This window comes from Megalobrama amblycephala, linkage group LG1, assembly GCF_018812025.1.
Source record: "Megalobrama amblycephala isolate DHTTF-2021 linkage group LG1, ASM1881202v1, whole genome shotgun sequence".
Classification (NCBI taxonomy): domain Eukaryota; kingdom Metazoa; phylum Chordata; class Actinopteri; order Cypriniformes; family Xenocyprididae; genus Megalobrama; species Megalobrama amblycephala.
The window spans coordinates 50,117,670-50,130,122 of record NC_063044.1 but is presented as its reverse complement, the minus strand read 5'-3'; the positions used below and the strand labels follow the sequence as shown (position 1 = coordinate 50,130,122).

Here is a 12,453-nt window from a genome sequence, read left to right as displayed (position 1 = left end):
TCAGGTTTAAATAAAAGGGAACTGTAAGGGATTTTTATTTAGTTCTGCTGAATACACACTTTCTAGGGGAAATATGACTGTCTCAGATATGATTAAATGGGTTTCTCTTTCAAATCAGTCAAAAACATTCATACAAAATTCTCATATTGACCTTCTTTATTGCAATATGCATTATGAAATTGACCTTATTTATTGTGTTATGAAGTTCAGTTTACAGCTGCTGACAGTAGAGGTGAATCTGTACCATGTGCCAGAGCAAAATTTAGCCTAGCCTACATAATGTATAATGCAACTCACTAGTTCACAACATCTGTTAAGAATGGATGTATTTTGAAATGCAACCACACAACTCAGACTAAATAAAGTAAAATAGTGAATAAGGTATCTTGACTTTCCACACAGGTGTGTGCTCAAATATAGTGAGTTTAACCTTTTACTCAGGTTAAAATCTAAATTCCACTTTCAAGACTGGAGGGTCATTTTGCATTCTTCTCTTGCCAAAGGCACTCTATATACCTGACTAACATGTTGAACGAGTCCTCGTTCGTCAATGAAACGCTTGTTGAGTGAAGTGATTGCATCCTTCAACAAGACCAGCCCCTTTACTAAAGTCGAAACCTGTGTGAATTATTTTACACATCTTCCACAACAAACTCAGCATAGACGAAACCAGCATATTTAATAGAGACTCGTCACATGTAAGTGTGGAGGTGCTGATCGGTGCATGTAAACAGGTTTAACACCGCTGTACCAACTTTACCAGCTGTGGTAAGTCACTTTCTCATCTCTTTATACTTTGATGATCCAGAATAAACAGAGTTTTGTTTTAAGAGTCTTGTTTTAAGCATAAATCTTAGAAAAGTTAAAGAGGTTTATGCTTAAAACAAGAAAAAAAAAAAACATGCTAATGAGGTGACAAAGCATTATTTTCTCTTAAAATATCTCATCTCTAAATGTATTAATATTCTTACTGGAAAACAAGACAAAAATACTGGATAAGAAAATGGTATTCTGCAGTGTGATGCTTGAAATGATCTTTTTTTACATCAGAAAAGGACTTTTCAGGGTAAGATGGACATCAAGAAGCCAGATGAAGAGATAGATGAGTCTGAGGAAGATGGGATTGACTCTGAGGAAGATGAGAATGATTCAGCATTGGACTCATCAACGAGCTGTGAGTCACAGATTTAAACAAAAATTACATCTTATTACATTAAAAAAAAGTCCAAACTATTATAGTAACAGTTCGATACAATGTTCCAACAGACTATCAGCAAGATCAGGAAGATCAATGTCTATCCTTTAAAATAAATAAATAAAAATGGAAGATTACACAAAAAATGGTCTGTCAACATGAAATGTGTTTTATTCAGAGAACTTATTCAACTTTATTCACAGATGCAACATCTGAAAAACTGTATGAAAATGTGCATAATGTAGAGGAAACCAGTTTAACTGCATCAACAAACTTTCACGGTAAGACATTTTATGGCATCCATATTTTCACATTTTAAACATTTGTTTTTAATCAGTTAGAAAACGTCATGTGTCAACCTTGTGCATTTTTCAAGGTATTAAAGTCAGCATGAAACGGTTGCGACAGTCTTTTCTTCCCTATTGTGACGTATATCTGAGTGAAACGGCTTCTCAAACAAGAAAAAATGTAGGGCGGGATTTGACTTTGTCCATGGGGAATTGATTGGATGGGTGCGATTTGCTATTGCTGTGATGTTATGTGAGTGACAGGTTGTCCCACCCTTGTGCCAGTAAACACATCATCAGAGAAGAGATATATGGAAGCTTGTTATAAATTCGCAAGTACGAGAAAAAAGTCAGAATTGCAAGTTTACATATCACAATTGCGAGAAAGTCCGAATTGTGAGATCAGAGATCTGACTTTATTTCTTGCAATTGTGAGTTAGTAACTTAATAACCTTTTTCTCAGAAAGAATACAAACTTGCAACTGACCCGTCACCAGGAGTTTGATTGACAGGCGATCTAACCAATCATAATGCCAAATCCGCCATTTTGTCCGACAAAGCAGTCAGGGGAGTTAGCAGATTAACGTAGGTGGACTTGAACTTGAAAAATGGTGTGTACTGACGTCTTTCCGTGATTTAAACAACATTCCTTCTGATGTTCATTCATGTTTATTTGATGCTATAAATGAACTAGTAGGAAGAGATGATTGGTTCATGAGCCGCTTGAGCTGAGGCACTACAGCGATCTGTCACGACACATTAAAGAGCCACAAAACGGTATTTATTGTTTAAATTCTTTAAAAATGACAAAATTTGAAATTTGAGACTTTTCATATCAAAAGTAACCTGCACTGTCTTGTCTGTCCACGCGTTGTCAGCGTCCTCTTTGCTCCGCGATGTATTTTTCACTGTGTGAGAACATGATGTGTGGCGAGAGATCGGCATGGCTTGTCGGACATAGCAACAGTAACTAAAGTGGGTGGGTCTTTGCGAACGGTCAATTGTGAGAAAGTCAGATTTGTGAGATAAAAAGTCTTGATTAGTTTTGTTTTTTACATTTATTTTTTATTGTGTGGTGGAAACAAACTTCCATAGATGTCCTTGCAAGAGGGAGGGGAAGTTATTTTGATTAAAGATTATGAAGGCATATGATTTTTTCTTTTTTTTTTTTTTTTTAAATATTGATGTGCATGGATAAATCATTTATAATAAATGCTGCAAAATTCCATTAAAAAGAAAAAAAAGTAGAATTGTCCATTTTGATTTCATGGCTTGACTTTAAAATGATCTTGGAGGGCTAAGCAGTTATATTAAGGTCTTATTTTGTATGATTAAAACCTTTATTTTTCACGATTTTAGCAGAGGAATTGCGCATCATGTTACTGGGGGCGAGAGGGTCTGGAAAAAGCTCAACTGGAAACACCATCCTCAGGTTCAGCGCTTTTAAATCGGACATGCAGCTAAACAGAATCACACAGTTCTGTGAAAGAGCATCTGGAAACATCAACGGCCGGCCCGTGGCCATAATCGACACGCCGGGACTGAACAGGATCGGCCGTACAGAGAGGGAAGTGACCCGAGAGATCCTAAAGTCCATCTCTCTCTATACTCCAGGACCGCATGTGTTTCTGCTGGTTATGCCTGTTGGGAACTTAACAAATGATGACAAAAGCATGCATAAGCTGATTGAGAGCATGTTTGGGGAGAGCATCTGGAGGTACACTATCATTGTGTTCACTCACGGTGATCGTCTGGAAGGGAAGACGGCGAATGATGTTATCGCATACTCAGACAAGGAACTACGCAGTTTTATTCATAAGTGCAGCGGTGGGTTTCTGTTTTTCAATAACAAGGACATGACAAACTATGAGTCCGTGACAGAACTCCTAAAGAAAGTCGAGACCCTCGTGGCCATCAATGGAAGGAGCTGCTACACGTTGTCTTTCTACCCGGCCGCTGAGAGAAAGATCAGGAAGAAAATGGAGAAAGTTTTAGAGATGAGAAAAGACCAGATTGCACAGAAAGAGAGAGAGCTGCTGATACACTGCAACACTGAGCAGGAGGTGGAGAGAAAAAGGCAGGAACTCTGGAGAATGGAAGAAAATGATGCAAGAAAATTGGCTGAGAATCCAGCCAAACAAAAACTGTCCATCAAACTAGCCAAACGGCACCAAGACCGAAAGTCTTCCGTCTAGAAACTTGTCCGATTATTTGACAATGCTTGTGTTTTTATTTGTCCTGCTTGCATAAGATAGAAATGGACGATCCAAATTCTTCTAATGTATTTTTTGTTTGACGGAGCAAAATTATGCTATTTAATACCATTAAAGGTGCACTATGTAACTTTTTGTTTTCTTCAAAATTAACCCAATTTAAATAATGAGTCAATACACCATTTAAATAATGAGTCAATACACCATCAGTCTTACTTCCAGAATGTGTTTGTCTTACCCTGATTCATTATAAGCCAAGCCCATTATAAGTGTTTATATTTTAGACCTAGCAGGATGATTTTTTAAAATTTATTTATTTATTTTATTTTGCGGGAAATTGCATAAGTTGCTCCGGCTACTTTGAAGTGTGTATAATGTGGGAGTGGAAAGGATAGTTGTCATAAGCGAGAAAGGTTGACATGGAGCAGCTAAATTTCGAAACACCAGAGGCCTGTTGCATGAAGGTAGTTAAACAAACTCTGAGTTTCAGAGTATGTTTAGAGTTGACAATTCCATATAAATCCAGCCTGGTTTAGATCAGGCTCACAGCGGTATAAACGTTCTCTGTCAACTCGTGTTTAATCCAGAGTTTGCGATTATCTCTGAAGCTCATGTACCTGAAAGTGTGACACGTGCCACAAACAGCCAATCACACGGCCCATGGAGAGCCTCAGTTTGATTAAAGGTGCCCTAGAATAAAAAATTTAATTTACCTTGGCATAGTTGAATAACAAGAGTTCAGTACATGGAAATGACATACAGTGAGTCTCAAACTCCATTGTTTCCTCCTTCTTATGTAAATTTGATTTGTTTAAAAGACCTTTGAAGAACAGGCGAATCTCAACATACGTTACGTAACAGTTGGGATCATTAACATGTACGCCCCCAATATTTGCATATGCCAGCCCATGTTCAAGCATTACACAAGGGCAGGGAAAAATGGCAGATGGAGCAATAACAACTGACATGATCCATGATAACATGATATTTTTAGTGATATTTGTGAATTGTCTTTCTAAATGTTTCGTTAGCATGTTGCTAATGTACTGTTAAATGTGGTTAAAGTTACCATCGTTTCTTACTGTATTCACGGAGACAAGACTGTCGTTATTTTAATTTTTTAAACACTTGCAGTCTGTATAATTCATAAACACAACTTCATTCTTTATAAATCTCTCCAACAGTGTGTAATGTTAGCTTTAGCCACGGAGCACAGCCTCAAACTCTTTCAGAATCAAATGTAAACATCCAAATAAATACTGTACTTACGCGATTAGACATGCTGCATGACGAATACTTTGTAAAGATCCATTTTGAGGGTTATATTAGCTGTGTGAACTTTGTTTATGCACTGTTTAAGGCAAGCGTGAGCTCCGGGGGCGGGGAGCGCGAGCATTTAAAGGGGTCGCAGCCTAAATCGGCTCATATCTAATGATGCCCCAAAAATAGAAAGTTAAAAAAATTAATAAAAAAAAATCTATGGGGTATTTTGAGCTGAAACTTCACAGACACATTCAGGGGACACCTTAGACTTATATTACATCTTTTAAAAAGACATTCTATGGCACCTTTAACTTCTCTTCTGAAGATTAAAGTATTAGTTCACCCAAAAATTGAATTTCTGATATTAATTACTCATCCTCATGTCGTTCCACACCTTTGTGTTTGTTCATCTTCAGAACACAAATTAAAATATTTTTGATGAAATCCGAGAGGTTTTTTACCTCCCATAGAAAGCAACAAAATTACCACATTCGAGGTCCAGAGAAGTAGTAAAGACATCATTAAAATAGTCAACGTGACTACAGTGGTTCAATCTTAATGTTATGAAGTGACGAGAATACTTTTTGTGCACAAAAACAAAACAAAAATAACAATTTTTCCATTTAAATTTTTTGAACAGTGTCCATCTTGGCCCACTTTTGGAGTGTATTGTAACCAGAGCAGAGGCTCCTCGGGGTACAAAGCTAAATCAAATCACTAAATCAAATCACATTTAATAATATAGGCTAATAATAATAACCATCTGAATGATTCGACCCAACCAGGTTATGATGAATAACCTGATATTTGAAACATATCTTCCCTTTTACTGCACCACAAATCTCCTTCACTTTATAACACATAAAACTTGATATTAAATGTGAAATTCAAATATCACTATTATCCAATGCAGAAAAATTCAATCTAACCTCAATAATGTTCCAGTGAAATAAATCTGAATGTCAAAATAAAAAAGCAAAGCTTTACATAAGTCTTTGAATTCTGGTCAGGTATGATTATCTCAACTGATCTGTTGTAGGTTTTTACTTATTGACCTGGAAAAATATATAATGTCATTATTATAAACACAACAATTAAAAATGAGCCATGTTATCTACTGTCTGTACCATTCTTAAATGTGATACATAGAACACTAGTGTAAAAATAAATTCTATTCAGGATAAAGATAGTTAGTTAGTAAAATATGTTAAAGTGTTTCTTTTAACAAACCAAAACCTAATTATTTTGCTGGACAGTTTCCAATATACAGTAACCGCAAAAACACTCTTGTGTTTTACTTTGATGTGTCATTTTCTTCCGTCAGAAATTCTTTATTTCTTTTGAACTTCATGAAGTTGATGTTTACACAACACACCAGGGTAACATGCTTGACTACATGCTCAGATTATTCCATCATCATGGGGATCGTCTCAGTGCTGCCCCCCACTGGTTACTAAAATACAACAGTAAAGTACCTACTGCAAGTGTGCCTTTCAAAGAGTCAGATTTTTTTATTTTCCCATTTTAATGTCAAATTTTTTAAATGTCAAATTGTCAGTTTTCCATTTGTGTATTCATCCTAAGTAACCTACAGTATACTCATGTCTTGTAAATAATAATTTTCAAGCATTTAATCTAGGGTTCTTGTCTCAATTTTAAAGAACGCTTCATGCCAGAAAGGTTATATATAAAGATAAATGAATGCATCAGTGTTGGGAAAAGTTACTTTTAAAAGTAATGTGTTACAATATTGTGTTACTCCCTAAAAAATAAGCAAATTGAGATATTTAGTTACTTTTAAGTAATGAATTACGTTACTTTTCTCACATGGGCTGGACTTTGTTTCTATTTTTGGCAAATGTAAAAGCCCTTTCATACCGAAAGTGAAGGAAATGCAAAAAATCACGCCTGTCCATTAAAAAGCACAGCTCAAACCTTTCAGCTCTGCTGCCATTCTGGATTGCGGAACAATGGGATGCAGGAGAAGAAAGTTCAACACTCTTACTTCAGAAAACAAAAAAAAAAAAAAAAATGAAACAAATGTGATGTTTATCAAAGCCATTTTTGTTTATTAGTATGGTTGAAATGGGTCATCGAATGTCAGCAGCAAAGACCTGATTTCTCTCAACAAGGGGACAGGAGAGGTGTTTTTATTTGAAAAATGAATAGATATTTTGTTATAAATGTAAAATTAATGTGTTACTTTACTCAATACTTGAAAAAGTTAATCTGATTATGTATCTCGCATTACTTGTAATCCATTATCCCCAAAACTAGACTGCATATACTTTCATGTTTAATGGGTTATTTAGTTTTTTTTCTGCCTATGATCTGCTTAATTTGTAAAATTTAATACAAATTAAATATCAATTCAGACAAAATGTATTAAAACTAATTGCATAAAATAAATGCCTAAAAGACATATATATGAAGTGCCTGAAAGAAGGTTCCACATCTTTTCTTCTTAGAGTTTTCTGATTTGAATTTACCTATGCTTAAGTTAGATGATGAAAAACATATCTGAAAATAGCAACAGATGGCACCCAGAGATAACACCGTTTTTTAATGGGTTTCTTTGTTGTTGAGTTGAGCTCACAGGTGTTTTCTCAGTATGCACTTCCTGACAACAAATCACACATCACATCCTGATACATCATAAGACAAAACTCTTAACATGATCATTATCATATAAAAACCTCCAAATAGGACTGTTTTGCATTCAACTTGTTGTGTGAATATTTAAAAACTGCAAAAGTCATCTTAAAATTTAATTTTAACCCCATTTTTACCCAAGCAGGAAAATATTTTGAACAATATTTATAGTTTATATCAAAAGAGAAACTATTAAATGCAGTAAAATGAAATCTTTTGGATGCTTTCACAATATTTTTGAATTCAGTTGACAATTACTTCATTTATGTATTTTTTTGTAATTCAAACTAAAAACAGGTCATCAAAGCTTCATTCCTAATTAAAAAACCTCATTCCAATCACATCAGCTCAGCATACCTTAGAAATGTATCAGATAGCAAACGGGGGAGTCTGGATGAAATCCTTCAGTAGAGCTCAGTACGATCAGCCCTCCCATGCTTGAAACTACTGAAATTGTTTGCGTATCTGAAAGATGTTTAGCTCATTTTCTTATCATAAATGCCTGTTAGAAGACAGATAGAAGACTTCTCATTGGGTTTGTGCAAGCCTTAAAGACACTGGTCAAACAGGATTCCCAGTCATTCATAGTGGCGAAGGAACTCAGATTCAAGCACTTTACACTGTCTGTGGATCCAGAATCATAAACATCTGCTCTGAACATTGTGAGTATTTTCTTGAATATATACATATTTTATATATACATATATGCTAGAAAGATGTAAAGACACTAAACTGTTGAAATAAAATATTGAGGGCAGATATTCATTCATTAAGTTATTTTCTATTAAACAGAGTGATGACTTCAGAGGAGAAGTTGTGGGACAGTCTGAAGGCTGAAACAGAGAAAGAAACCTTTGAACTGGAATCATCACTGAGCTGTGAGTTACTCATTCAATATAAGTCTGAACCAATTCATTCAAATCAAATAATTCATATAATCTTTTACTGAAAAATATACATTGTCTATGAAATAATTAATATTAATATCTTATGTAGCTGAGATTGATGAACTATACGAAAACGTAAGAACAAACTCAGATTCACCAAGCCTCAAAGGTAAGCAAAATTGTGAGGACAAATCTTTAAACACACACACTGTATATTAATCTGTGCTTAAGACTCAAAAGCAAATTCAAAATCACCCTCCTTGAACGGTAAGCATGATATTAATTACCATTGGCACTAGATATAAATGAATGAATGAATGTACTAAGCAGGTTCAGCTGGCTTATTGTCTTCTAGTGCTTGAGTCTGAAGAAGCAGACAATGGTCATTGCACATGAAATCACGCCAATCTTTGCTGTAAATCAAGGAGAACAAAAACAAGATAAAGAATCAAACACATCAGATCAGAATACCAAGAATGCTCAGAACTGAAACTAAAGAAGGATTTGCAAAGTCATATGTGCTCTTCCAAACGGGTAAACAAATAGCATTTTAGGCATAAGAACATTTATGACACAGTGAAACCCTTTTTTAAGCAGATCTTAAAGAATCGCTGAATGCCTTGCAATGAGCTTTATGAACATTTTCCAGAATGACAATTTGAAATATGTTTCAGTTTAATTGGGAATTAACTATTTCACCCAATATTTGAGAGTGCTGTGTTTATTAAGTCTATTAGTCTATTAAGCCAACATGCTAACATCTAACATGAATGGTAAATTTTGTTTAGGAAGCTCCCTTACAAGGCTGCATATGTAGAAAGTTGACACCGAGGGAGCTTCTTTCATTGTATATACTGAATTTGATTACTTCTCAATATCAACCATTGGTGAAGTACATTTTGCGTTCAGTGGCCGGACATACTCCCCCGGTTTCACAAACAAGGCTTAAGCTAGTCCTAGACTAAAATGCATGTTTGAGCTGTTTTAACTGAAAGCAAGTAGTATTGGCATATCTTAAAATTTGTCAGAGCCATTGTTTTGTCTCAAGATGCACACCAGTAATGTTATTTTCTAGGGTATGTTCATAAAAGTTACTTAAATATCCTAATTGAACTAAGGCCTAATCCTGGCTTAGGCTAAGCCCTGTCTGTGAAACCGGGCCATAATGTTTGATATGTTGCCATTGTTCTTTAACTCAGGCATTCTTTGACCTTCAAATTCAACATTTTACTTGAAGGGTTAGTTCACCCAAAAATGAAAATTCTGTCATTAATTACTCACCCTCATGTCGCCCCAAACCCGTAAGCACTTTGTTTGTCGTCGGAACACAAAGTAAGATATTTTTGATGAAATCCAAAGGATATCTGTTCCCCACATGGGCAGCAACGACATTGCACCTTTTGAGGTCCAGAAAGGTATTACAGACATCGATAAAATTGTCAACGTGACTAGGTTCAACCTTAATGTTATGAAGCGATGAGAATACGACTATATAACGACTTTATTCAACAAATTCGTCTGTCCCGTCATACTGCTACGCTATTTTCGTTGCAGTTTACGTCCGAGTGGCGGATATTTTTGATGAAATCCGATGGTAACTACATGAGCTCACACATGACACACAATAGATGTTTTGAAAAAACAATTAATTCCATGTCAAACCCTATCTTTACACACAAATATACAAGTCAAAGGGTTAGTTCACCCAAAAATGAAAATTCTGTCATTTATTACTCACCCTCATGTCATTCCACACCCGTAAGACTTTCGTTTGTAGTCAGAAAACAAATTAAGATATTTTTTGATAAAATCCGATGGTATCTGATCCACACATAGGGTGCAATGTCGTTGCTGCCTATGTGTGGATCAGATAGGTGTCATATACACCTATACGATGGCTTGACGGTGAGTAAATCATGGGGTATTTTTCATTTTAAAGTGAACTAATCCTTTAAAAGGATGGTTCACCCAAAAATGAAAATTCTGTCATCATTTACTCACCTACATTTTGTTCCAACCTTTTTGATTTTCTTTTGTGGATCACAAAAAATATATTTTGTTATTTTAAAAAATGTTCCAAATTATGCTTTGTGTTCCACAAAAGAAGAAATGCACACAGGTTTGGAAAGACGTATGGGTGAGTAAATGGGTGATTTTCATTTTTGGGTGAACTGCTGTACCAAGCTACCAAGTTTAAAATCGCAACATATTGAAATGTATGCATAATCTTTTTCCAGCAGAGGCAGAGGAATTGCGCATCATGTTACTGGGGGCAAGGGGGTCTGGAAAAAGCTCAACTGGAAACACCATCCTCAGGTGGAACGCCTTCAACACGGACATGCAACTGAGCAGAGTCACACAGTTCTGTGAAAGAGCATCCGGAAACATCAACGGCCGGCCCGTGGCCATAATCGACACGCCGGGACTGAATAAGATCAATCGAATAGAGAAGGAGGTGGTCAGGGAGATCATGAAATCTGTCACGCTCTATAAACCAGGACCACATGTGTTTCTGCTGGTTCTGCCGGTGGGAAATTTAACCAATGAGGACAAGAACATGCATAAGCTGATTCAGGACATGTTCGGAAAGAATGTTTGGAATTACACAGTTGTTCTGTTTACACATGGAGATCGACTAGAAGGGAAGATGCCGAATGACATTATTGCCAGCTCAGATAAAGACCTTAGAGACTTTATTCGCACTTGCAGTGGTGGATTTGTGTTCTTCAATAACAAGAACACAGGAAACTTTAAGCAAGTGACTAAACTTCTGGAGAAGATTGATACTTTGGTGGCCATCAATGGCAGAGGCTGCTATACAAATTCGTTTTACCCGACTTCAGAGAGAAAGATACGTGAAAAACAAGAGAAGATTCTGGAGGAGAGACAGGAGGAGATAGCACGAAAAGAGAGAGAGCTGGAAGAGAATTATGAAGATGAGGAGGAGTTAGAGAAGAAAAAGCGTGAGCTCTGGAGAGAGGAAGAGGAAGATGCACGGAAACTAGCTGAGAATCCACAAAAACGCAAAAGTCTGACAGTGAAACTCACCAAAGCCCCCACATCTGTAACAAAATCACAGACCATTCATTAATTTAACTGATCTAACTGTATGGGAACTATCTGAAGATTAATGGAGATAATGTAATATTGTCTGTAGATGATCATCTATAATCTGCATTATTGAGGTTTTACATTGTTGCTGCATATTGTTGTTGTGTTGTTTTATTTAGGTGCCTCATTAACTGTGTATGTAATAACACTTCATTGACACTGAATAACCTCTGCTTCCACATGTAAAAAAAAGTAAGAATCTTAAATTGAAAATACCATGATACTATTATGAACATTTTTAAATTATGAAACAATTCAACTGGCAGTAATCTCCAGTGCTATAAAAAACTGGATTATTCCTACTGTATTCCATGAGCAGTTCTGTTTCTGACATTCACTCTTACTGATTTTCATGATTTAATGCTGCCCTCTTCTGGTAATGACTGTTAGCAAGTGCAAATTTGGCTTGAAGGGGAAAAATTACCTATAGACCACTTTGGAGAAGACGTCACAATGACGTCACTTGCAGCTGCGCGCGCATACTGGTTGCAGAAAAATAGTTGAAGCTATTGAAGAAAAATGAGAAAAAATCCACAGAATAAAGAGAAAAATGTTTTGTTGTGCCTCTGGATGTTGGAATCGGAATGCAAAAAATATAGTCTTCATTTTTAAAGAAAACCATCGTTGAAAACGTAATTTGAAGATAAACAGAGACGTTTCACAGACTGGATTGATGACACCTGCAAGGATTAGTCTACTATTAAAGCAGGAATTTGATGTAAACAGTAAGTCTCTACATAATATTCACATATGCAGTTCAGACGACATACATAAATACAGCATGAAACAATTATAATTTAAATAATTTAAACCTATAATATTTTACATAGATAACTTTTAAACAT

General features: G+C 35.8%; 2 protein-coding genes across 2 annotated transcripts; both read left to right on the top strand.

Moving 5' to 3' along the window:
• Positions 1 to 74: 74 nt before the first annotated feature.
• LOC125273519 (GTPase IMAP family member 9) lies at positions 75 to 3,832 on the top strand. Its single transcript, XM_048198978.1, has 4 exons — positions 75 to 768; positions 1,051 to 1,174; positions 1,399 to 1,476; positions 2,842 to 3,832. Exons 2-4 carry the CDS (start codon positions 1,072 to 1,074, stop codon positions 3,675 to 3,677), a joined length of 1,017 nt encoding a protein of 338 aa, XP_048054935.1. The 5' UTR covers positions 75 to 768; positions 1,051 to 1,071; the 3' UTR covers positions 3,678 to 3,832.
• A 4,201-nt stretch (positions 3,833 to 8,033) lies between these two features.
• Positions 8,034 to 12,124, top strand: zmp:0000001062 (GTPase IMAP family member 7). Its single transcript, XM_048198965.1, has 4 exons — positions 8,034 to 8,272; positions 8,403 to 8,488; positions 8,607 to 8,666; positions 10,735 to 12,124. The coding sequence occupies exons 2-4, from the start codon at positions 8,407 to 8,409 to the stop codon at positions 11,586 to 11,588; spliced, it is 996 nt and encodes a 331-aa protein (XP_048054922.1). The 5' UTR covers positions 8,034 to 8,272; positions 8,403 to 8,406; the 3' UTR covers positions 11,589 to 12,124.
• The last annotated feature ends 329 nt before the right edge of the window (positions 12,125 to 12,453 follow it).